General features: G+C 42.2%; 1 protein-coding gene across 7 annotated transcripts in view; it reads right to left on the bottom strand.

Annotated features, from left to right (window-relative positions):
- Window positions 1-748: 748 nt before the first annotated feature.
- STX11 (syntaxin 11) overlaps window positions 749-26,766 on the bottom strand; it is an 82,372-nt gene continuing 56,354 nt past the window's right edge. For 5 of the 7 annotated variants that reach the window (XM_070602768.1, XM_008522177.2, XM_008522179.2 and 2 more), the window contains one exon: window positions 749-2,802. In XM_070602768.1, the coding sequence (XP_070458869.1) occupies window positions 1,934-2,802 (869 nt within the window). In that variant the 3' untranslated portion in view covers window positions 749-1,933. Of the gene's footprint in view, window positions 2,803-2,971; window positions 3,251-4,711; window positions 4,881-26,766 lie in introns of those variants that run through there. The other 2 variants (XM_070602769.1, XM_008522181.2) reach the window with 2 other exon arrangements.

The raw sequence follows: 26,766 nt of genomic DNA on the forward strand, positions 1-26,766 counted from the left end.
TTTGATGGGCCAGAAGTCAGGCTGCTCTGGCAAAAACAAGTTTTGGGGCAAATCAGGTTTAAACCAGAATGGCTTCCCATATACCCCAATATGTGAAAGTTTATTATTCTTATTATTTTCATCATTACCATGAAAGATATAGCGATGGAGCTGTGTGAAGACTTCTTTTTAGAGAAAGGGAATTAGATCAAAGGTGAAAGCTATCCTTGGAGTAAGCTAAGAACTCAGGAGAAATCTGAGAAGAGCCCAGTGGGCCTTGGCTTCCACAATTCTCATATTTAACCATGAAATGGAAATTAGGCGCAGGGCTACGTTTTTATGGTCATAACCAGATTAGTCAGATTGTCCCAAAGAGTCCACATACTCTTCTTTCTACTCCTTTTAAAATTTCACTGTCTGAAGGAGCTGAGAATTATAACTGCTGAATAAACTTGCCCATTTATTAAATAACGAGTAGAAAGAGTCGAGTTGACTCAGAAAAAAGACAGGAAACATGGTAAATGTGGGAAAGGGCATTACAAAGTTTGCAAAGGAAACCAAATCTCCAAAATACAATGATTTTGCCATACTATTGTCAGTAACTCAGGAGAGAAAGCAAGGCACTCCCATATGAATTCTTTTTTATTTTTTTCCCCTCTATTCAGAGTTCCATCCAGATGTGGGAGCCTCAAGCAGCTAGTAGAATTTTTTAAAAGAATAATTGAAAAAGTAACCTAAGATTTAAGTGATCAAGAGACAAATACATAAATGGGATATTTATAGTGTGATGTTTATTAAACTAACTTGAAAAACAAGATTCTTTTATTTTAAATGACTCCATTCAATGCATGAAAGGAATGTCCTCAGTAAAACAAAAGTAACATTTCCAAGAATGTCATTTTATTATCTCTCGTTCGGTGTGCATTTTCAGCCTTTGACATCTGTCTTTATCACCATAACCAACACAGAGTTGTTCAAAATAAAGTTCTGACCCAAACTGGACTATGGAGATGCAGACAGGAGTGAAATAAAAGTCAAAACAAGCAAATCAACACCATCAACCAGTAAAAGTGTTTTTCCTGATGTTTATGTATCATATTTACAAAAGTAAAGTTAAACCAATTGGTCACTATGTACACATGTTAGCAAATATTAGTACTTTACATTACATATATATGTGCATTTGTAATAATCAAGTAAAAAGATAAATTTTAAATAATTTTCATTTATGAAAAATATATAAAATGTGACTGATACTTCAATTTGAGTGCTTGTTCAATACTCAGTGCTTAAAAATATTTGGGAAAAAAATCCCAAAATATATTCTGATAGAAGTTATTAAAAGCGAAGGAGATAAGGAAACAGTGGATGTAAAATGTGATTTTAATAAGTAGGGGAGGTGAGCAGAATGAAGATACACATCTAGGCAGGAATCACATAGCATATGCCAGATGAAGAATCAGAAATGAAAGGCATACGGTTTTCCCTAAGGTCAATTTCACGTGAAATCGAACAGAACCAAGGTACTTTCAGGATGGAGTACATGAATTTTTTTGGTGATGAGTCCATGCTATCAGCCGACGCAGAATTGACTTCCTCCTAGAGTTTCACGAGGAAACATGCGGGGACATTTACCCCACAGCACGCGACAACGTCAGTTCCCTATTTGGCTTCTGTTAACAGGGCAAGGGCGCAAAATGCCACGTGACGACCTCACACAACTTCGCTAGGTACCCGTCCTTACTGAAGAAACAGGGGACGGCATCAACCATCTTCTAGAGCACAAGCTGAGTTGGAATTCTTGGACCTCGAGTCTCTTCTTTCTCTAAAGACTGAGGTCCCTAGCTAGGGACTGGGACAACTCACCCCAGCGCAGAGGGCCCTCAAGTCTTTCTGAGTGTGCTTCCCGGCGCACTCCTGTTGGGGGTGGGGCGCGGGGGCCCCGTCCGGCCTGCTATTTGAGGCAAGGGCAGCAGCAACAGCAGAGAGTCCGGCAGGGGTTCTTCTTCTGGTACTGCACCGCCTTGCGCACCTGCACCTTGGCCTGGCCCGTGTAGTCGAGGGTCTTCTGCACGTTGAGCTCGATGGTATCGATGGTGTCGCCCTGCTGCTCCACCAGCCGGGCCATCTGCTTGTAGAGGTCGTGCAAGTCGCGGATGCGGCTCTCCAGCTGCAGCAGCTCGCGGTGGCGACTCTCGATCTCGTTGAGGGCTGCCCGCGAGCCCTTCACGTCGGCCAGCAGGTTCTCGGAGAACACATCCCACTTGCCCTGCTCGAACATGTCCTCGATCTGGTCGCCCGAGACGTCCTTGCCCATGATATCCAGCTGGCGCTGGATGCGGATCTTGCAGTTGTCGCGCTGCTTCATCTCGGCCTGGTTGTACTCGTGCATGGCGCTCTCGAAGGTGCGGGTGAGCGCGCAGTAGTGTGCCCGCCAGATGCGCGCCACGGCCGAGTGCTCGCCGTGCTGGGCCTCGGCCGCCTCGCACTGCGCCTTCATGGCACACAGCTTGCGGTAGATGGCCTCGATCCGGGCCTTGATGGCCTTGGCAATGGAGCTGGTGTCCCGCTTGATGCTGCTGAGGCGCCGCATGGATGTGAGGAAGCGAGCATTCTGCTTTCCCAGCCGCTTCACGTCGGCTATCAACTGCTGGTTTTCATTCTGAAGGTCCTTGACGTCCCGGTACAGGGACTCCAGAAGGTGATCCGTCTCAAACACGATGTCCTCGTGGGGCGCATCAAAGTCATCGTCTTCGCCTGGGAACTGCTGGTCGCACTGCCTGGTTAAGTCCAGAAGTTCTGGGAGCCGGTCCTTCATTTTGCCTGCAAGTTAGAGATACGGAGGTTAAATTCCTCTAGCGAGAGTCAAGTATTTGCATTGCGGGAACTGAAGCTTAAAGAAACGTTAGGCTCAGCACTTCCCGTTCTTCATGCTTGGGCGTAGCTAACAAATGCCCTAAAGGAGCTAAATGCTACATGACGTTTTGCTTACAAGTCAAGGGCTAACGTGACAGAGAGGCAGGAACACACTCGTATGTTATAGCCGGTAGGCAGGCATCAATATCACAGGCACCCAGACCTTCACCAGCAATTCAAAATTTTAGATTGCATTGGGAGCCAATCTCTTTTTCTTGCTTTACGTTCTCCAATCATTGCAAATCAAAACAGACAGAAAAAGGAAAAATAAGAAGAAAAGCCTTGCAAAGATAAAGATTTTTAAATAAGGACAATTTACACGGCTTTGGGGCCAACTCTAAGTGTCGTCTATTTCAGCACTTGTAAGAGCCCTCAGTCTTGCACACCACAATAACTCTTAAAACAGTTACCATATAAATCATGGTTTAAATTGTTCTCCCTTAAAAATGTTATAAACGTAAAAACATGCTTGAAATAAAACTACAACAAAATAAAGACAAAGGTCTAATAAAGAAGTATGAAATTTGGAAGCTGAAATTTCCTTGTACCTCTACCCAATATCACTGATACGTCCTTCAATTTGAGCTTGCTCAATACTTAGCGCTTAAAAATATTTGGGAAGAAAATTCCAAAATATATGCTGATGGAAGATATTAAAAGTGAAAAAGATAAGGAAATAGTTAAGTGTTTAACGCAATTTTAATAAGTAGGTGAGGTGAGTAGAGGGAAAACACACATCTGGGTGGCAATCACATAGCATACGCCAGATGAAGAATCAGAAATGAAAGATGTTCAGTTTTTCCCAAGGGCCCTAGTGGTAAGCATTATTAATGAAACAGCTTTTTAAAAAAATTTTATGTGGAAAATTTCAATCATACACAAGCCTAGTAGCAATAATATAACACACTCCCATTTATCCATCACACAGAAGCAGTATTTGTCCACTGTTAACAGCTTTTTGAAACAAGTCGGCAGCTCAAGTAGAATTTCCATGTTTTTATAAGGCTGGTTGTGATCAGTTCCGTGCTTAGTAAGGAAAAATAATGTTCTCTATGTCCTTATTTTTTCCAGGGAAGTGAAAAAATTTCATTTTTAGTAGCATGTATATATGTCAAAATAATGAGCATATTGCTCTTACACACAAGATTTTGTGGCTAAATTCTCTTTCTACTATATAACTTGAAGAAAAGGAGGGAAAAGCAGTAGTACTTAATGGCCACTCAATCTATCAGAAATCCTGATCTCATATTAAAAGCTTCTCTCAAGTTGAGCTAATTAATTGTACAGCACCACTAATGGAATGCTAACAAGTTGGATCTTTAGTGATAAGTGGAAAATGGTGAAATACTAACCGTGGACTCTCATCTATCTGCCATGATCATATTTACATAAATTAAGCAAAGTTTTATTCAATGGTGATGATTTTTAATATAAGTTATCCTGCTTAAAATGCCACTTTTGCTGTCTGATGACAAAAATCAATACCAGAACTTCTCAATGATGAGGAAGGTGACTCTTCAAGAAGCATGACCGAGAGGCAGAAAAAGACCCAGCCTGGATCAAAACGATGCTTTCTCTGGCCTGTGTTTCCTGATAGCCAAGTATTTCCTCACTTGGAACAAAATTTAGAGACAAACCACCAGTTGGGGGAAATTGCAACATATGGCAGATAATGGGTTAACATACTTAATATATTAAAAACTCTGGCCAAAAAAAAACCACTTGCCCAAACAAAGAAAATGAAAAGGCAATTCATGTAAGAAGAAATATACATCCTGGAGAACATAAGAGTAGCTAATATGTATCGGGTGCTTACCGTAATGCCAGGTCTTTCTAGGCACTTTTCATGGGATGCCCACTTTTATCTTCAGATCGACTTCCTGAAGTAGGTATTATCCTGACCTGAGCGGGCCAGCGAGCAGAAGAGATGGAGCACTTCACCCCAGGTCTCCAGGGTGGCCTCATTAACCACTTCACTAAACTTCCTGAGCAAATGTATAAAAGTGAGTCATGAAGGACTTCACTATTAAACCACTAATATTTTTTCTGCCCACTCAGTTGGCAGGAACTGTTTTTTTAATAATAATTTTTAAAAGTTGGGGAAGATTCTGAGAACTCTAAAAAATGCTGGTAGGAGGGCAAATTGACAGAACTTTTCTGGAAGGCAGTTGAATGGTATGTATCAAAACCTTTTAAAATGTGTTTCTGTTTTAAATTTATTCTAATGTACATTTATTCTAAGGAAATATGCAAGGGTGTGTGAAGCTCATTGCTATATTTTCATCAACACATTGTTCTTACAGGAATTCAGAAATAAGCTAAATGCACAATAATAAGGTATTGGCCGCTACACGATCACAGAGTTTAGAAGGCTATCTAATGGGACGAAAAGCATAAATACATACAATCTATCAAATGTAGGTAAAGAGAGGAGACTGTGCAACACTACCACACAGATATCCTGAAACAAAGACTTGAGTAATACACCTCAAATGTTAATACTAGTTTTCTTCAAACGGTGGAATTATAAATGGTTTTTAATTACTTCTTTGTGCTTTTCTGCATTTTCCAAATATTTACAATGTCCCTGTAGATTTTATAATTAAATAAAATCCCACAAAACTATAAATATTATTTGTTTAAAGGACTAACTTCTTAAGGTCCTTCTTTAAAACAAATGCATTACAATCAGGTCAACAGCTCATGTGACCAGGGGAAAGTACATTCTAGCTAGGAGGGAGTTGAGCTGTATCTATCTGCTTAAGTTAGTATCCAATATATTCTACTATGCAACAGGTGGATGAGACAGAGAATGGATGCATTTTGATTAACAAGGCAAGAGTAGGTGATAGATGCCTTCCTTGCATCTTGGGCAAGACTTAGGAGGCACTACAATGGAAGGTAACGGGTGGTTAAGGAACAGCGCCACGCACCAGAAATCAGGGATCTGCTTGTCGGTCTCCCACTCGTCCTAGACAGGTCTCATGCTCTGCATTGCTCTCCTAGAGCCATGAAGAAACTATTTAGGGGGAACATCTCATTCATAATATGAAGAGCAAAGCACACTTCAATCACACAGAAACCGGCCTTTGAAGAAGATGTTCAGAGACAGTGATTCCCTCTCAAGACCTAACGACCATAAAGGCCTGTCCTAAATCAGGTGAAGGCTTGCACTCATTTGAAGGCTCAAGCCCATGACTGGCAAGGAGAGAGAAAGCAAGAGTGTGGGGAATTAAAGATTCTCTATGGACGTGGCGACAAGACGGTGGCCTTCACCACGCCTTCCTGCTCATCTTTCCTGGCCCAGCCCAGCCCCAAAGGAGTTGGTCCCACTGATCTAGAAGGCCTTCTGGTTGCCAGGGAGCAGGAATAAGGAAAACTACAGCAGAAAGTCAACCAAGAGGCTGCCATTTCTAAGAATGTCCCTGAAAGAATGTCTCTTGCTGCAGTTATACCAAAAGATGTAAGGCGGCACAGAAAGAAGATCAAAATAATCTACACATCCAGTAGCTTGACTGCCTACTATGAGATCCTAAAAAGGGAACCATGGTAAATGAGAAAGGAAAATCAAATAATTCTATTAATCTTTCTGTTTCATTGTGATAAAGAATAATGTAATAAATTTCACTAAATTCCATTCATAAAGTTCTCGGAAGAAATCCTGCTTAGATTCACACAGAGATGAAGAACTCAAAAGAAAATTTACAACCAACTACCAGAAATCTGCTTCTACTTTCTAATTATCTTTTCAGGCATGCTTATCACCTTTCCTGAGAACTACACCCCACAGTGAAGGAAGGGGAAATTGCTTAAGGTTTCTTTCACTGGGCAGTAAGATTTTATGTAAAAGAAAATAAAGGAAGAGAGAGATGATGGTAGCTCAGTGGCTCTCAACCTTAGGAGGCAACAGAATCTTCTGGAGAGCTGCAAACAACACAGATGGCTGGGCCCCTAGAGTTTCTGATTCAGTAGTTCTAGGATGATCTCTAAGTGATTCTATGCACACTCAAATTTGTGACCCGTTCTATAGATACTTAGCATGGCATCTTTTTATTCATAAACATCATGCAGTTCTGGACAACTTACAATAGTTCTCAGCTTGGGGGCAGTCTTGATGAGCAAATAACTGGTAGGGACAGAAAGTGGTAGCTACCAGCCTCTCTCCCCAGTGGAGAGCTGTTGGCTTCCTGAAGCACCACCTTGACTGCTTGGCATGGAGGTTAGATATGAAATCAAGGTCAGCCGAGAACTCACTCACAGCCCAGCAAGGCATAAAAACAATTTATGAAGTCCAAAAGGCAAAGTAACCAAGAATGTTAGAGAATTTACCCCAACTCCTTTACTTTAGGATGGACAAATATAATTGTTGCAGGCACTGACCAAAGGGGAGTATGAGCAACACTGACTGAGCTTTATTATTATGAGATACCCTCAGGTACAGAGAGAATAAATTCCCTAACAGCATTCATGGTGAAAAATGAAGGGCAGAAATACTCTATTAGCTAAATATGCTGGCCACTGGGACCTGGATCCTGCTGCCAAGAACCTAACGTATTTGGCACATAAGATCTTGACACTTTCTGTCATATCAGAAAAGAAATATTCAGACAGCAGGTGTACCTACCACAGAAGATCAACGAGTGGGGCTCGTGGCCACATAAATAAGCCATAGGCTGGGTGCTATGAAGAACCACCACCAAAGTCATTGTTCCCTTCCTGTTTCTAGGGGAACCAGCTATAAACACAATGCAGAACTATATTTCTGATCATAAAAGACAGGTCTTGTGCCTACTTACTCTAAGGGGAACAAGAAAAAAATTGTTCATACATAATTATGGGATAAATTGTACCACTCCCCCTCCCACCAATTCGTATACTGAGCTCATAAGCCCTAACCCCAGTGCCTCAGAATGTAATCGTATTTGGAGATAAGGTCTTTGTTAAAGAGGTAATTAAGTTAAAAGGAGGCCTTCATAAAACACATACATTATTATACATTAAGCAATACATACAGTAAACAAATTTGCCCACTTCTAGGAAACAAAACCTTTCCCTGTTTCACAGCCATATGTTAAAGTATTTTTTACAAGTAGTGAGAAAGTTTACACATGGGGGTGCACACTGCAGAGGAGGGCAATGTACAAATCACGTGAGGTTTATCATGGGGATCACCTTATAGACTACAGGAGGGGAACAAGTCCGAAAGCATGGAAGGGTCTTCCCGTCTGTCCTTATGACAAAGAAATGCTCTAGACACTGTTCCTCTGTAATGTGAGGTCAGAAAGTTTAGGATTCTTGTTTTAATGGGAACTGAAGTCCACATTTAGACACATACACACACCCACCCACACACACACACACGGCTTTGCATATGGTATTCAGCTACTAGTGAAACTAAACAGATCTTGTGCCAAGATACACAGTCCGAATGAGGAGTCTCGGAGCAGAGAATCTCCCTGACCTCAGTAATGAAGTGCCCATGTTCGGATTTTCAGATTTTATAATCTTTATCCCCTGTGTCCTAATTTGATAGCAATTTTTAAACTACTATTAAAAGAAAATGATAATTACAAATCACAACGTGTCTTTATGCCTAGGTCCACCACTGGTCCATATGGTGCCTTAAGGAGCCTTTGAGTCTGGACCATGTGACATCTTTGTGGAAACGAGAAGAGGGCCCCTTTTTCTGGGTGGGTATAGCCCTGTATCAGGGCACAGAGCCTGGTGAACTAGGCACACGAGAGATTTCTAGCCCCTTGCATCCTTGTGGCCAAGCACCCTTGTGCTGAGCACAACCCGCATAGTTCCATGTGGTCACTCTGAGTTCGCCTTTCTGACCACCTGGTGCAGCCCCTCCTCCGCAACCACCACCACAGACATGTGGCAGGCACCAGAAAGCCCCATAGGGACCTGTCACAATAACTTAGCATTTACTTTCCAGGACACACCAGAGTAACACAACCCTTAAGGGCAATGAGTGTACTTTCTCAAACAGGTTGATTCAGATCCATAAATAATAATTTCACTCAACTGAGTAAAACCTAGCATTCTGCTCCATTTCTTGATTTAAAAAATAACACATCTAAGAGGGGAAAATCATTCTTTGAACTTCTAAAAATTATAGGCTAAAATAAAAAGATTTCCTGAAAGCTCTTATCTTCTTGCTGTTCTAAAGTTAATTAAAAAAAATAAAATTGATGTTGGATTTTGAAGTGCACTGGGCAAAAATATTTTTTTATTGAGGTATAATTGACATACAAGGTTATATTAGTTTCAAGTGTACAACATAATGATTCGATATTTGTATATAGTAGGAAATGATCACCACAATAAGTCTAGTTAACATCTGTCACCATACAGAGTTACAAAAATTTTTTTCTTGTGAAGAGAACTTTTAAGATCTACTCTCTTAGCAACTTTCAAATATGCAGTACTGTATTATTAAATATAGTCAAAAACACATTTAATTGTTTAATTTCTTGGGGTGCAACTCAAACCGCAATTTGAGAGTTTGAAGAGTGTTAATTGAGATAGATTATAATTATAAAAGTCTGAGGCTAGAAAAAATAATAAAATCAGTCTCTTGTTTGCCCCTTTCAAAAGCAAAAAGCAGGAAGGAGTTTTGCCAAAGCATTTTGAGCGAGTCTGACCTATAAAGAGGAGACAGTCTCCACTTTCCAATCACTCTACTCATTGATGCCCCCTGACACTTTCACTTTTCAGTTCCCTCCATCAGAATTTCCTGCCAACATCTAAACAGAAGAAGGCAGTCCAATGTGCACAGTCAGTCCGCAGCCAGTGGGCAGTCAGAGTTTTACCGAGAGCAAAACGCTCTCCGATAGGATCTGCAGAAATGCGCTGTAAATCAAACAGCTGCTCTGGGACTCGACTCCACGCATCCTACTCTACAGCTAACATTGATGAGCCATCTGCAATGTGCCAGACACAGTCCAAGCGCTGTGCAGCCCCCATGAGCTATCAGCATCATCCCATTTCACAGGCGAGGACACCTGAGGCCTACTGAGTTGAGGCAATTGCCTAAAGTCACACAGTCAATAAACGTGGAGCTGAGATCTGAATCCAGCATCCACCAGACCCGAGAGCCCACCTGTAAACCACAAACCTGCACTAGCTTCTTTTTCCTGAGCCTCCCCAAAAAGGCTTCTGAAATCTTCAGTCTTACGGGGAACCTATTCTCTGTCTGCTATAACGACATACTGCAGACTGGGTGGCTTATAAACAACAGAAATTTACTTCTCACAGTTCTGGAGGCTGGAAGTCCAAGATCAGGGTGTGAGCATGGTCGGGTTCTGTACCTGGTGAGGGCCCGCTTCCTGGTTCATAAATGGCCATTTTCCTGCTCTAACCTCACATGGTAGAAGGGGCAGGCCAGCCCTGTGGGTCCTCTTTTATAAAAGCACTAATCCCATTCATGAGGGTCCACCCTCATGACCTCCCAGAGATCCCACCTCCAATATCATCACCTTGGGGGTTAGGATTTCAACATATGAATTTGGGCAGATGCGAACTTACAGACCACAGCATTCCCTAATCAAGCTTTTCTATTTGGAAAAATTATTAGCATCTAATAACCTAGATCTGGATGAGCACACGAAAATGTTTTCCCCATTAGAACTACTACCTTCTTTCCCACAGTAGCGTCTTCCTATCAGGGCTTTCCCCCGCACTGCAGGGTCTCAGCCGTTATAGCATCCAGTCAGGCATAACTCATCGCAACTTTCCAGAAGTCCAGGAAATTATTAACGCTCATAGATAATCCTCGTATAACAAAGATCACTGTCGCCATGACTGAGCAGAGACCGCTGGAATAAGGAAACACCGATACTCGGAGACAGAAGCATTACGGTCAGGGGCACAGAGGTGTGCACTGAGGCGATGCTAGAAGATGAGTTTGCTGAGGGAGGAAGAAAAGAGAAGAGCGCTCGGGGTCAAGGCCCAAATCACCTCTACAAGTTTTTCCACTCTCATCTGTATTAGCATTTACAAATGAAAACAGTTGTTGCTGTATCTTACATCTGATTTGGCTTTTGAAGCAAACTTTTGGCTAGAAAATATAGAAGAAATCTATGTAGAAATTAAAAGTGATGAGGAATACATTTTTAGTCCGGTTTGAAAATGTGTACGTCTTTGATTAAATTTTATATTTCATAACTATTCCATGGAGTATTTTTTTAAAAGAGAATCAATAGAGTTTCCAGAATCATTAATGACCTTTTCTTTTCCAACTCATAATACTAGTTAAGGACAATCCCACAGAATTTTCACATTCTTTTTTCTATTCCTCTTTCTCTTAGACACTGATCCTAATGCTGTTGGCTGTTACTCTTCTTCAATTGTCCACAGAACAAATTATTATTATTTTTTTTTTTGAGGAAGATTAGCCCTAAGCTAACATCAGCTGCCAAACTTCCTCTTTTTGCTGAGGAAGATTGGCCCTGAGATAACAGCCGTGCCCATCTCCTCTACTTTCTATGTGGGACGCCTGCCACAGCATGGCTTGATAAGTAGTGCGTAGGTCCACACCCAGGATCCGAACCAGCGAACCCCAGGTCGCCGAAGTGGAGTGTGGGAACTTAATAATTTAAGTGCGCCACCAGGCCAGCCCCACAAATTATTATTTTTGACTGACATTTTTTCCATGAGTGCAGAAAAATCCCAGTTATCCAACATTGTCAATGCCTGAGGTTTTTCCATATCCATGACTTTTCCTAACTGAAGTTTCTCTCTTTAAATATGAAAGGCATTCACTCTGTTTTGTTGGAAATCCTCTTGTAAAATGCACTGATGTACTTGAGAAGACATTGCACACAATTTATCCATGACTCAGATGATCATTAGTAACATCTTTGAACTGTGTAGTGATGTAGTTTCATTTGCTTTAAAATGTTTCTCTTCCCTCAGGGTTAAAATGTCAAACCCTATCTCAGTTACATTGCTCCTGACATTCCACTCATTCCACTTACATGTTGTAGCAGACTAAGAAATTCAATAAAAACCAAGTAGTGAATAATGGTAAGCTATACGTGGGTCAGCAGCCCTCTAGCATCAAACCTACTAAGTAAAGGAAGGAAACATAAGTCTGAGTGACAAACTGAGTGTCCAATATAAGCCAGTCTTTGTACCGGAAAATTGATATATAATCCAGCAACATGTTCACAATAACTGTGTGAGGAGGGTACCATAATTTTCAACTGACTAATAAATGGATCCCAGTAAAGCCAAGTTCCTTCTCCAATCTATCCTGTTAGTAAGTGAGAAGGCTGGGATTTAAGTCCACCTCTGTCCAGATCCTAAATTCATGTTCTACCCACTCAGTCCCGCACTGAAGCTGTGTGACAAGTTGAAGGTGTATGGTGTTAGCATTGATAAGGAACATTCTTTCCCACTGTGACATTTCTTTCCTGTAGGTTCCTCTCTCCACCTCCTCCTGCCAAGGGGCATGAAGTTGCTTATCTGATTGGTGAACCCAGAAGTTGTCCACGGTAGCCCAGCCTCTCCTGCCCGCTTCCTCTTGGAAGTGGGCTTCCTATGGAGAGCCTGTGTTCTCTGCTCTGCTCCTGGGTGGGAGGGGGAGAGCTCAGCTACTGGGGAGGGTAAGTCCATCTACATCTGGGATCTTGAGTTGCGATGAAGCCACGTCCTCCAGCCTTGTCTTTATTGGTAACAAAGGTAAGACTTTGCCCTCGGACTGCTGTTTCCTTCTTATATCTCAACTGGCATAGAAATCAGGTGGGTAAAGGGAAGCTGCTTATTGTGCTGTCTCCTCAATCAACCCAATAACCACCTGAAGTAAAATCAGAGGTGAGAGCAGAAAAAGACCTTAATGATCATCCTGCACAGTGCCTTAGTTTTAAAGATAAAGAAAAGGAGCTCACTGTATGTAGGTAACCTACAAATAATGATGGAAAGAAGGTTATTAGTAAGGGGGGAAAACTCCTACGGACTAGACATTTCCATTTACAGCAATAACATTCTAACATATGTAAAGCATTTTCACGAGCCTGGAATATATTGGAAGCTTGATAAATGATTGCTACTGCCGGGAGCCGTCAGCCTACAAGTTAAGCCTCTGCCTTGTGACATGGTCCGGGAGAGAGATGAGGGGACGCACGGCGACCCTCAAGGGAATCTACCATGCTGCCCCTGCAACGAGTCTCCCTGGTACTTTTGACTTTCCTGCTTCTGCTTACTCTGTTCTGCACCTGGGGTTATTTCAGGGGAAGTCAGCCCCGCCCTGGGAATGAGAATGACACAATGCAATATTCTAGGGAAAGTTCTGGGGAAAAACATCTTCTAGGGAAAGAACATTCTGACCCGTCCTTTGGTCGGGTGAAGCGGTGGGAGTGGAGAGGGAACAAAGAAATCTGTGGCCCCCACAGATCTCTCTAGGAGGACGGCGGTTGCCACAGCCCACTAAGTCAGGAGGCCACTGGGGGTGGCCTCCTTGAAGTAAAGGATTGCAGAAGCTTGACTCCCCCAGGCCTACACACAATCTAGATACAGTTGCTCTTAGGAACCATTGTCTACTTTACAAAAACCCACTTACACGAGCCAAAAATATGTACTGGGACTGTTTCATGAAATCATCCTTGCATACCCTGAGCCCTATATAAATCATACAGACACAAAATAAAGTTAGACTTGGACACCAAACTCCTTGTCTCACTGCTTCCTCCTTCGCCAACGCCGTCCATCCCTCAGGAGACCCTGTTCCGGCTGGGGCTGGACCCCGGCATCTACTAATTTTACTATTTTAGTACCAGATAGTATCTGAACTATGGAAGCATCAAATTGTTAGATTATTTCCATGATGTGATGATCATCAATTCACACATCCTACTTTCTTGATCTGATCTCCTAAGTGGCCCATTATTTCCTCCCAAATGTGTACATATTTGAGAAAGGTTGAAAAGAAATTTACTACACAATGTTTGCAGCTTGCCCCATCAAGAGGTATAGACTATTTCTTAACTCCTCGAATTTGAATGTGGCATGAGACTGGGACTTGCTTTGGCCACTGGGACATTAGTAAATATGATGCAAGCAGAGGCTTGGAAAGAACTTGTGCAAAAGGGCTTGCTACTGGCAACCCTGATACAACTCTACGAAGAAGCCCGCAGGCTGCCCCAGGCTTCATAGAAGATTCTGCAAGAGAAGGATGAGCTAAAAAATGTATTATTTAGTTATTAAGCATTATTTAGAGAAAATAGAGAAGAACCAGAACTCACAAGATTGGAAAAAGAAACCTTTTTACCTCTCCAGTCTCTTCAACTGGAAGAAAAGATTCTCGAAGTAAGAAACGGCCTCAGAGTAAAGACCTTTGTGAAATTTAATGTGGTACCTAACAGACCTTCTCAGCCAGACGAAAGGGACCCAAGAGTCCTAACGGTGTGGTCTTGTAGCAGCCTGGCACTCAGCCCAAAGTAGAGAGAGATTGGTCTGACTTGAAAAAAGTTGTGGCTGTGAGCTTTAGGGGCAGGGATCCTACGGGATGCTCAGGAAATCTACCAAGCCTTTAAGAGGGTTTTACTGACAAGCACAAAAGGACGGCCTAAAAGAGACCGAGCCCCTTCAAAGGAAAAGAGGCCCCCTGGTGTCCGACTGTCCACAGCAGGAACCAAGCCAAGGAAGCTGTGTAGAAGCAAAAACAAGCCATTTCTTTGGGGAAAGGAAGAATGTTTCAGAGGGTGGAGCCAGCAGCAGTGGAGAACCATAAACCAGTGAACCACTCCTGAGGGGCAGAACTGGGTCCTAATCAAGGGACATCCCCAGGCCCAGGAGTGCAGGGACCCAGCAACATGGACCTGGATAGAAGTGCTGAGGACCAGGGATTGCTGTTGGTAGCCTGTTTGTGTCTTCTTGTTTTAATGGATTACATATTTTGGTTACCCTTGCCCTATTTCACCATTACATCGTGGGTGTGTATGGGGAGGTAACTAGTCTTTTTGGTTCACTGTCTCAGGATCAAGAGGATCCACATCTTAAGAGCTGTACCTGAGGCTCACGTGTATCCAGAAGTGATGCAGCTCACCGACAGGCATCTGGACTCAGAGGCTGATGCCATAATGGGATGGGACTCCTGGGAATCCTAGGATGAGGGTGAGCATATTTGTCTTGGAGGAGAACTGTGAATAAATTTCGCCAGAGGCAGACTATCCTTGATTGCCAAACGATGAACACAACAGAGAACAAGAGAACCCATGATGCAAGCAGAGGCTTGCCTAGCAGGAACACATCGGGGCTTGCCCTCTCTTAGTACTGGGAACACCGGAACCACTTTGTGAGGAAGCTCGGGCTAGCCTCCTGCAGGAGGAGGACCACATGGAGAAGAGGCTAGCCCCCAGGTGACCCCGCACTGCAGCTGTATGACAGAGCCCCGGTGAGCTGGTACAAGAACCACCCATGACTTACTCTCTGCCAGGTGCTGTTGTGGAAGCTTTACACGGATTACCTCACTTCATCCTCACAACTACGAGAAATATGATTTGGGGGTGGTTTGCTGCACTGACAAAGCTAACTGGCACACCGCTCCCCCTTTAGGTTTCTCTATACCCCATAATGTGCATTCTTCTTTAAAGAGAGCCTAGGAGAACGATAGGAATCACGGATAAATCATCATTTTTGGAAAGTAAATGCTCATGCATTTAAAACAAAAGTTTACTGCTACGATTTGAAAACACAAACATAAGCACCATGTACAAAATAATTGTCCTGAGGATAGTTGTCACCTACTCAATCATGGCCTATGCGCATAACTTGACTTTAGTGCAGTATATGGCTACAATGGTCTACTCATATTGTATACAAACGTTAATATAAAGCATGCACGTAAAAGGAGCATGTGTTTCTTAGCATGTCTGAGGACAGCCTTCCTTTCCTTTTGAGGATTGTGGTCATCATCATGGTGAGGAGAAAAAAAAAAATGATGCTAAAAAAAGATTATCTCACACACAAGCAGCCTCCACAAGAAAGGCTCTGCAGAAGCTGTTTGATAACGTGTGTGCTCAACAGGAGTTTGTGAGCAGTGGGGGCGGGACAGTGCCCAGACAGCAGTTTCAACCCTGGCTGAGTTTCAGTCTGATAAGAGGAATGCAGAACTTGAAGAGCCAGTCCTGAGACGGAGGAAGATAGTTTTAAGTGTATCGCAAGTCTACTGTTCAGATCACTGCCAAATTAAAGAACACCCGGCAGGCCAAACGCAGCTTCCCCACAGGACGCTGCTGCCATGTTCCAGACCTTCCTCTGTCATCCAAGACTGGACCACAGACATTTCTTGCTATCACACCAAAAAGAATAAAAATTAGTGGGATGTGCACTAGGTTGCTAAGGGACATCGGAGTTGATTAGGGCCCTATTAATCATTCAGAGAGTTAAAGGCAATCAGGATACTTCTTTCCAGAGGCATAGAATCTGCTCCAAATTTCACACCTACTCAGCGAAATGCAGGAGAGCGGCTGAGTGTTGAGACTGGGGAGATACTCGAGTCCCAACTCCGCCCCCTCCGAGCCCAACCTGGGCCACCTCACCGGGGGCAGGGTTCCCAGCAGTAGGAGAGGGCGATTCCGAATAGCTGAGTGCTTTTCAAACCTCTGCTTAAGTCACATTTCCTTGTCATCACCTTCTCACTCCCTTATCTTCCCCATGTCATAACTACCTCCTGCAGAGGATGGGGGAGAGAATTAAACGAGATAATCCACGTAAAGCTCTTAGAACAGTGCCTGGCAGAGGAGGCACTCTGGATATGCTACCTAATATTGTCTACTTTGTGATTTTAACTCACTCGACAAACTAATGTAGATTCAGTGACTATTAGTATAAACAGTGAATTTGCTAATACATACAAACGGTTTATTACCTATCTCATCTATAATCACAAATGAACACTAACACTTGTGTGTTACCATATTATTGGGGCTCTTAAATAACTTTTGTTCCAATTCTTTTATTGTAAAATCTCTCTTTTCTTCTGTGTATGAAAGTAACCCAAGTTCTTTATAAAAAAGAAAGAAAGAAAGAAAAGAGAAGAAATCAAATGACACGGAAGTGTTTTACGCGGAAAGTAAAAATTTCACATCATCTAAAACTACTATATGTAATAACTACATAAAATAACCACTGACAAAAGTCTAATGCATATTCTTCTAGACTCTCTTCTATCCTAGAAGTTTGTGAATAGTTAAGAGACAGCACTCAGAAGGACTGAGCCCGACGCTGTGAGGTAATAGGACGTTTCCCTGGTAAACCAACCACACGAGTTCCCTGGGTCCTTCCTGCTGGGGCATCCGGCAGGGGCAGGGAGAGGGCAGGTCCCACTGTCCTTTCCACCACCACCATTTCTGAGCAGGTGAAATCAGGAAAAAAGGAACACCAAAGGCAGCCTGGGAAAGAAAAGGGAGTTCTAAAAAGGAAGGGAATCCTCATGTTCTGCTTTCACGTTTAAGAATCTCAAGGTGGCTACCCCAACTCCACACACCCCAGGGACTGGGAAAGAGGCTCGACACGCCGAAGCCAGGCTCATGACGGCTATCTTCTAGACTCAGTGTATGTAAAGTCTGTGGCTGTGTTTTCTTTGGGGAGCAGATTAACAATGATAACTCAATAAACATCCATTGAGCATCGCCCTCATACATGTCTCCCACAGGGAGCCCTTCTCCCCCCACCTTAGGAAGGTGTTGCTGCTCGTGGTGGATACAGGAACACAGGGGGAAGAAGTCTTGCCCGTCAGCTAACTGACATCATTCCCGAAAGCAAATGGGATATCAGAAAAGGTGCTCAGCTAGACATCGGAGCGCCACCCCCGTTTCCATCTCACACTGGATGAAGCGGAGCAGGACACTTCACATCTCTGAGGGGCAGCTGCCTCATCTGTAAAAGGGTAATAACACTACCCATTTCATAAGGGGTTTTTAAATCATTAAATGATATAAATAAAGTATATAAAAGCACTGTAAATTTTAAAGTATTTTACAAACATGTTATTAGGAATTATTATTCTGCACTATTGCCATCCATAATCAGTTTATTTCACCAGGTAGTTTATTCAAAATAGTACAAATACCACTCCTTAAGAAACATGTGCTGATCATGTGATCTAAAGTGATTCAATAAAACCAAACAAGTATTTTTTTTTTTTTTTTGAGGAAGATTAGCCCTGAGCTAACTACTGCCAATCCTTAGGAAGACTGGCCCTGAGCTAACAGCCGTGCCCATCTTCCTCCACTTTATATGTGGGATGCCTACCACAGCATGGCTTACCAAGCAGTGTTATGTCCGCACCCGGAATCCGAACCGGCGAACCCCGGGCCACCGAGAAGCGGAACATGCCAACTTAACCGCTGCGCCACCGGGCCGGCCCCCCAAACAAGTATTCTATTATCAGTTTCTATATTACTCCTATCGCTGGAGGGACAGAATGTTAATGCCTTACATTCACTCAGAACCTCAGGGAAGTATGAGGTAGATACTTGCATTTACTGTAAACAGAGGGCCAAGGAAACAAACTGACTCATAATGACAATTTTTATTTCAAAGTGAATATCTCACATTATACCTATCAAAGAGGACAAACAAACAACTCCTTGCACAGCAAAGCTTGCTGTTGTTAGCACCATCAAGTCGATTCTGACTCAGCAACCCTGTGCACAGCAGAGCGGATCCTGCCCGGTCTTTCTGCGCCATCCTCTCCCCTTCCGGCGCTGTTATCAGACAAGGCTCTGCTGCTATCCACAGGGTTTCATGGCCAATTTTTTCAGAAGTGGGTGGCCAGGTCCTTCTTCCTAGTCTTCTGAATCTTAACCACTAGACCACCAGGGCTGGCAAACAGCAGGGATACATGCTGAGAAATGGGTTGTTAGGCGATTTGCTCGTTTTGCGAACATTATGGAGTGTCCTTACACAAACCGACACAGTATAGCCTACCACACCAACTTATGGGACCACTGTCAGATGTGCGATCCATCCATCATCGACCAAAGCGTCGTTATGCCGTGCTTGACTGTAACGTTAAAATCTAATTACACTGACTGCTCAACAGAAAGTAAAAATGAAAGTATGGTATTCAAAATTGTATGCATGTCATGGTTGCTGGGAATTATTCTACCTGGATATTGATAGTCTGTGCATGAGGGAACAAGTTCTTCTTTTCTTTTTTTTAAAGATTGCCACCTGAGCTAACATCTCTTGCCAATCCTTTTTTCTTTTTTTTTTCCCCAAATCCCCCCAGTATGTAGTTGTATATTCTAGTTGTAGGTCATTCTGGCTGTGCTATGCCATGTCTGTTGGCCTGGTGAGCGGTGCCATGTCTGTGCCCAGGATCCGAACCGGCGAAACCCTAGGCCGCTGAAAGGGTGTGCGCAAACTCAACCACTCAGCCACGGGGCCGGCCCCTATTCTTTAGCTATAGAATTCTCTGAAATTTTGGATGGCTAGGAATTTATCCACCGATTCCAATTATGAATGGTACCAATACCACTGCCAAGATGCAACATCCCTTTTAACCAAAATAGAAGTCATGTATAAGGGAAATTTTAAATTCTGTTACCATTTGAAGGCCTGTAACAGGACTATTTGTTCAACACCTATAGGTGCTGATTCTATATAGCACTAAACAGTACAACTGCTACATGGAACAGTTGATATTGGGGTAAATGTATAACAAATTTGGTCAGCCCCTGCTTTTTAGTTTGTTAGTTTTGTTTTGGCCAGCCCTGACTGCCACAGCCCTGGTTCCTGTCCCAGGCAGGGAACCACGCCACCCGTCTGTTGGTTGTCACACTGTGGCAGCTGCGTGTTGCTGTGATGCTGAAAGCTATGCCACCGGGATTTCAAATACCAGCAGGGTCACCATGGTGGACAGGTTTCAAAGGAGCTTTCAGACTAAGACAGACCAGGAAGAAGGACCTGGACACCCACTTTTGAAAAAATTGGCCAAGAAAACCCTACGAACAGCAGTGGAGCATCGTCTGACACAGCCCCAGAAGGTCTGCCATACACAGGGTCACGAGGAGGCGGAACCCATGGCACTGACAGCAAATCCCCATTGTTAAGAGACACATGACTGTATATTAAAATACCTCAATTCCATTAGCTCAGATACATACAACAGCATAGAATTGATGGCATTTGTTAGGTTTGTTCTGTTTTTATAAACCAAATGGGTAACCTGTTAACTAGTTTTAAAGTAAATTCATAAAATAGACCATGGGATTGATGTTCTCGTCTTTCTGGACAGGCGTGTTCACATAGGCTACTACAGCAGAGACTTCCATGTGTTTACTCAGCAAACAGATAGTGAGGGTCTCCTAAGTGCCAGGCATGGGAGATGATGAGGTTAGCTCAGTGAGCAAGAGCTGTGGTCTCAGTCCCTTAAAAAATATCTTTTTTTAGATAAGCAAAAAATAAAAAACTTACAAAAAGCAATTCTAAATAAAGAAATGAAAATTCCAGAAATGTGAACTAGACTTCTAAAATATTTAAAATACAGACATAGCTGAAACCAAAACTGACTTATGCAACTTCCTGATTCTCAAACCCATTTAAAGACAGAACTATGAAGGTAATGAGGGAAACACATATTTCAGCTTTCTGGGTAGCTGCAAAAATTTTCTTAATTTCAATAACAGGTATCAACAATGACACAAAGATATGACAGCTTAGTGTTTCGAAGGGGCTGCAAAGTCCAGCAGACCTGCATTGGACTCCGAGCTCCGAGCAAATTGGAAAGCCACAATCCACCTCAAGGCGCACTCAGTGAGGTGCCTGGCACCCAGTGAGTAAATTCTCAGCAAATGCAGTACTTACAGGTTGACTCACGTTAGTAAACACACACACCCTCCCTGAACATCAACAGGAAAATGTGGAGATGTCAGTTGAGTTATTTACTTTCTACTTACTGCCCTCAACCTGTCTTGGCCTAGAGAAACTCCACCACGGCCATCTCATCCTGCTTGACTCCTAGACACGCCCTCCCACCAGAGCTGTCCCTCGGCCCTCCCCAGTCTATCCCAATCCAAACTGGCCCACTTAAACATCCCAGTCCTGCCTTCCATCCTCTACTTCTTAATGCAGTAAATAGCTATTCTGATGAATATATCTACTCTTCATACATATCACTCACTCCAGAAAACACATTTGTATTTTTAGAGTTGACTTCTATGTTCTGGGTAAAATGGCAAACTGAACGTTACTTTTGCTCCCTCCCAAAATCCCACTAAAGGAACTTTTGAAAAGGCATACACCAACTAGGATAAAAGAGGGAAAAGAGTAGCAACAAAATTTTGGAAGTTGTAAAGCAAATGGACAAGTGATAACTAGCCTAGAAGATATAAGAAAGTTTAATCCTAAGCTAACGGTGGAGAAGGCCAAGAAACGAGCTAAGTTACACCGTAAAATAAATAGCCAAAGGCTCAGGAATCAGAACCAAAGGCTGGGGACCTGTGGAAAAGGAGGTGATGGCAGGATAACAACAAATAGAGTTTGGTTAGAAGCCTTTTTAAGAAGTGCGAGTACCCGCCATGCCCTGCGCCACTCCGGCAGGAGAGCAGACAGGCCGGACTCCGAAGCCCCATGTCAGGAGAGGAAGATTAAGGGGATGTTTTCACAGGGAATGGTGGATCTCCAAGCCCTCTCCCTTCACCTGCTGTCCCGCACACTCACCTACATCCTTCTGGCAGGAGAATGCAAGATCCCTCCCTATAAAGTAGAAAGAAAGAAAAAAAAGAGGTGAAAAATAGCAGAGAAAAGATGAGGAATTTAGAAGTCCAGTCCTTTAAGTTCGAATTCCAAAAAATAGGAATTCCGGAGAGAGAAGGATCACATAAGCTTAGAGAGAGACAGAGACAGAGAGAGGAGGAAAGAGGGAGAGAGAAAGAAATCACCTACAAAGAACTAGGAGGCAAAACACTTTGGACTTCTAGACAGCAACACCGGAAACTGAAAAATAATGAAACAATGTCTTTAAAGTACTGAAGAAAATGTATTTTCAACCCAGAATTCTATACTCACCCAAACCATCACTGAAGTATGAAGCTAGAATAAAGACATTTTCAGATACACAAAGTCTCAAAAGTTTTTATTTCCTGTGTTCTCTTTCTCAGGAAGAGACTTGGGAATGCATTCCAACAAAAGAGGAAGCGAAGGAAAAAAGATACAGAATACAGACTCCTAACATGGGATCCACAGAGGAGAGAGGCAAGGCATCCCAGGAGGACGGCAAAGGGAAACCAAGATGACAGCTGTGACCTTGACTGCAAAGACCATCTGTCTAGACCAGGAAAGTAAACTACAGGACACACTTCTCTAGAAAGATGCACTGATCCAACTCCTGATGGGTCAAAATTTCTTGAGAGGAGATTTAGACAGTTTGGGGTTGAAGAGGTTGTAAGTATAAATAACACTAAGCTAACAAAAAACCAAACAATTAACTTCCAGGAAAGCAAAAAACTATTATGTACTTATGGGAGAGTAATCATGATATTCAACATGGCTTCACTGTGATTAGCATTTTCATAACCATAAAACATAATCACTGAATATTGATCTAACTTGCATTATGATACAGCTGCTTTGGGAGGATGGGGGGAGGGGACAGGAAGGGTGCATGTCTGTCAGGGAGAGGGGTGAAATGGGCTAGATCATCAACTTCCATACAGAGAAGGCAACAAATAACGCCTAAGATGGAAAAATCAAGAAATAGTAACAGAAGCATGCTATTTACAGATAAGAATATAAACACCAAAAGAATCAGCAAAAATAGCTGAAAGTGATTGCTTTTGGGCAGAGAGAAATGGAATAGAAAAGGAATGACTGTTTTTATTAGACTTCCATTTTTCATTAATTTTACAGAGAGAGTTTGACTCTGTAATCATGTATGTATAAGTTTGATAAAAATTAAAACTGGAAAAAAGGAAGGAAGGGAGGGAGAAAGAAAAAGGAGAGAGAGGGAGGGAGGAGGAAAAAAAGAACAAAACAGGCTTTCTGGAAATCCAAAATGCTAACGAAAAGGAAAACGCTGTGATTCTGGCCTGGGGGTAACCAAGGACTCTTTAGGAACACTCCATCTTGCCTGTTCACTTGCTTCTCTCTCTCTCACACATAAACATCTCTTTGCAAATCCTACTTTAGAATTAACACGTATACACATTTAAAAGAGGAATCTGAAATTCTCCCCAAGTTAATTTTTTGACAGAACTAAATCCAAAATTCCCACCAGGGTTAAAAAAAAAATCTAAAAAAGAAAATGATGCTAAAATAAAGCTCAAACAATAAACGATTAAAAGTATCTATAAATTGAAAAGAATACAGCCCTGGTGAAGTGGGGGCCACACTGGCAGGCATCACCACTTATCATAAGACAATAATTAAAAGCACAGTAATTTTGCTAACATAAAAATCAAGATAAATGGACAAGAACAAAACATTGAGAAATAGAACAATTATATATAAAATATTATTATACGAAGAAGCAGCTATCAAAAACTAATGGGGGGGGGGGAAATTTAAGCAACCAGGCTGGTATAATTGACTAGCAAGAATTTATTTCTCTCTAATCCTTACTGTGGACCCCACAACATGCCTCAGGGCCATCAAAGAATTAAAAGCAAAATCAATAACAGAAATACTAACAGGAAGTAAAGTTGAATATTTATCACTAATCTGGGATAATGATAACTTTCCATGAGATTTGAGACTGTGGAAGAAATCTCAAAAAAAAAGACAACCAAATTTGTCATATAAAATTTGAAATCTCTACGCAATAAAAAAAAAGACATATTAAGAATTAAAACAAGAGACTGGAAGAAAATATTTGCATAAAATAGACATTATGTAGGTACACAACATTATGTGAACAGACAACCGCAACTGATAAGAAAATAATATGACAATAAAATATTGAGGGAAACATATAGAAAGACAATTCACAGGAGAAAATATTCTCCATAAAAATATGAAATGCTATTCATTATCTGCTCTTTAGCAAATAAATGTAAATTAAAAATAAGATATTAACTTAGACTTATTAACTTAGCCAGAAATTAAGGAAAAAATTGGAATACAAGATTTATCTATGCTTCAGTTATGAGGACTAGATGGAAAAAATAAAAATGAAAATACGTATTGTGTGCGTATGCCGCTGTCAGCGGTAGGTGGAGGTATTTAGATGTCAAGAGAAAGGAGAAAATGTCCATAGTGCTCCAAGTTTCAGCAAAGGGCAATTAATAACTTGAGAAATTTCCCAATTAAACAACAAAAATATGCTGACGAAATGGAATTGCCCTCCACCGTTACTCTTTTCAGATGAGCCGACACTGCCATAATTTTGAGTCTTTAAGGAATAAGCTTCATCTGCCAAAGAGTTCTACATTTTCAAAAGGAGAAAATAATCCCAATTCACCACATAGCCTTTTATTAAAAAATTCTCAATTTAATGCAAATATAGAAGTGGATCTAGTTTACGAGTCACAAAGTATTCAACTGGATTCACAGTGGCTACACTTCAGCAACAAACCAAGTTCAAACTACGCACAGTAGAAAGTGTAGGAACCAAAGTCCAGAAGTATCTCCTCACCATTCATAGGGTCCTTAGATACCATATTTACAGTAAAAGCAAGACAGGAAATTTGAAAATAAATTAAGTAATACTTGAAATAAACCCAGGAATATGTCAAAGTACGGGAAGAAAGATGTGAGAAAACATGGCAAATGGTCATCACAGGACATCAAGTCTTCATTCACTTAAAGTAACACTTCAAGCCTGAGCTGTATCTTCACTTGCATTAGAGTTTTTAACTCCACTTTTTAATATCAATGTTGCTTTAAGACGCTGGATGGTGTGGACGAGTTTAAGTTGATTTAAATGACACACAGCGGAGCACTTTACGCCTCCCATCTACATCTAATAAACACTGCTGCAAGAGGATTTAATCCTCCCTTCCCTCCAACCAGCCAAAGGGGCAGCTCCCTCCTAACCAAAGTCGACACATGGCAGCTCTGGGCATACCTGCTTTGTGACGTCAGGTTAAACAAGAAATAGGTTCTCAGTAGAGAACCAATCTGGTTACCTTCTCAACCCAGGAATCATCTTTTAATTCAGACACTCTATTTAAGGTTATTTATTTCATGCAATAAACGTAAATAAATTGCAGTAGAAGAGCTGCAGAAGATTCAAGAATTAGAAAAATCAAGATGTTGCAATCCCTGCCCTCAACTTAAGGTTACGATTTACGGGGAGAAATAAGCAGGTACAGAAATAATAAAGGAGCAAGAACTGGCAAGAAAAAGAGAAAAAGGACCCAGCAGGAGCTGCTACACCAGGTGGAGGCTACAAATCGCAACACCACAGCTGGAAAGACGAGAAGTAGGAGCAGACGCTGACCTCTGAGCAAATGCGCGTCAACGTTGGTCCCAACAGGACCCAAGTGCAAATCTGTCCGCACCCTCATAGGCCATAACCATCAGCTTCTTAAAACTAACGTTTAAAAAGCTGTGATATATGCTCATGATTTTCAGAGCTTTAAGCTTATTTTCTTTTACTGTATATCACATATTTAAAAATCAACAAGTTAACTTCTAGCGATGGCATATTGAATGAGATGCACAGACAGCTTCTTCTCTGTTGCCTGCTATTTTATTCATTAAATGAAGGAGTCATTTTCTTTCTTTCTTTCTTTTTTCTTTTGGTGAGGAAGACTGGCCCGGTGCTAACATCTGTGCCAATCTTACTCTTTTTGCTTGAGGAAGATCGTTGCTGAGCTAACATCTGTGGCGACATTCCTCTATTTTATGTGGGATGTCGCCACAACAGGGCTCGATGAGCAATGCATAGGTCCACGCCCAGGATCCAAACCTGCAAACCCAGGGCCACCGAAGTGGAGCACACGAACTTAACCACTGCGCCACTGGGCCAGCCCCACGGAGTCATTTTCTTATTGTCTCTTTGCCAATCTATGTACTCACATACTGCACATACACACACACATGTGAAGGATTGATCTATTTTGAACTAGATGGACCAAAATATCTTCCTTTGTTAAAAAGGGGTCCCTTGGGGCCAGCCCTGTGGCCGAGTGGTTAAAGTTCCATGTGCTCAGATCCTGGGTGTGGACCTACTCTGCCCATCAGCAAAGCTGTGGAGGCATCCCACATATGAAAAAAATAGAGCAAGATTGGCAAAGATGTCAGCTCAGGGCTAATCTTCCCCAAGTGAAAAAAGGGGAGGATTGGCAATGGATGTTAGCTCAGGGTCAATCTTCCTCACACACACACAAAAAGAGGTCCCTCATCTTGTAACCAAAGTTAGTATCATAGCTTCTATTTTTACATAAGTTATGTTTCATGAGAATGGGAAACTCTCTCTGACCTTGGACTAAGCAGGTTACTGGCTCTATGGTCTCACACTTTCTGGTTCTTCCTTTTTCCTAACACTCACCATATTCTATTGTTAACTATTTTCCTGCCTATCTTCTCTGCTAGCTCATAAGCTCCATGGGGGCAGGGCTATCCCTGTTGTGTTTGCCATGAACCCCAGAACATCCAGCATGTAGGAGAGCCTCAATAAATATTTGTTACCTAGCTATGCTCGCCAGAGTGATTATTTCTTTCAATCAGTTTCGGTGAGGCTAGGCCTCTTGTGCCCCAGATGAAGAAGATGGTCCTGGTTTTCCAGGTGCTCATGGGCTGGGAGGGAGGATAATGATGATAAGTGTAACAATAGGGGGATACGGGGAATACTTTCTGAGCTCAATAGAGGATGGCAAGCTCAATCCGGGTGAGGGGAAGGGAAGATGGTGTCTGAGCTGATTCTAAATGGTTTAACAGGAGTTAGCTGTGCTGGGAGAGGGGGACGGGAACCCA

This window comes from Equus przewalskii, chromosome 32 (genome assembly GCF_037783145.1).
Source record: "Equus przewalskii isolate Varuska chromosome 32, EquPr2, whole genome shotgun sequence".
In the NCBI taxonomy this organism is placed as follows: domain Eukaryota; kingdom Metazoa; phylum Chordata; class Mammalia; order Perissodactyla; family Equidae; genus Equus; species Equus przewalskii.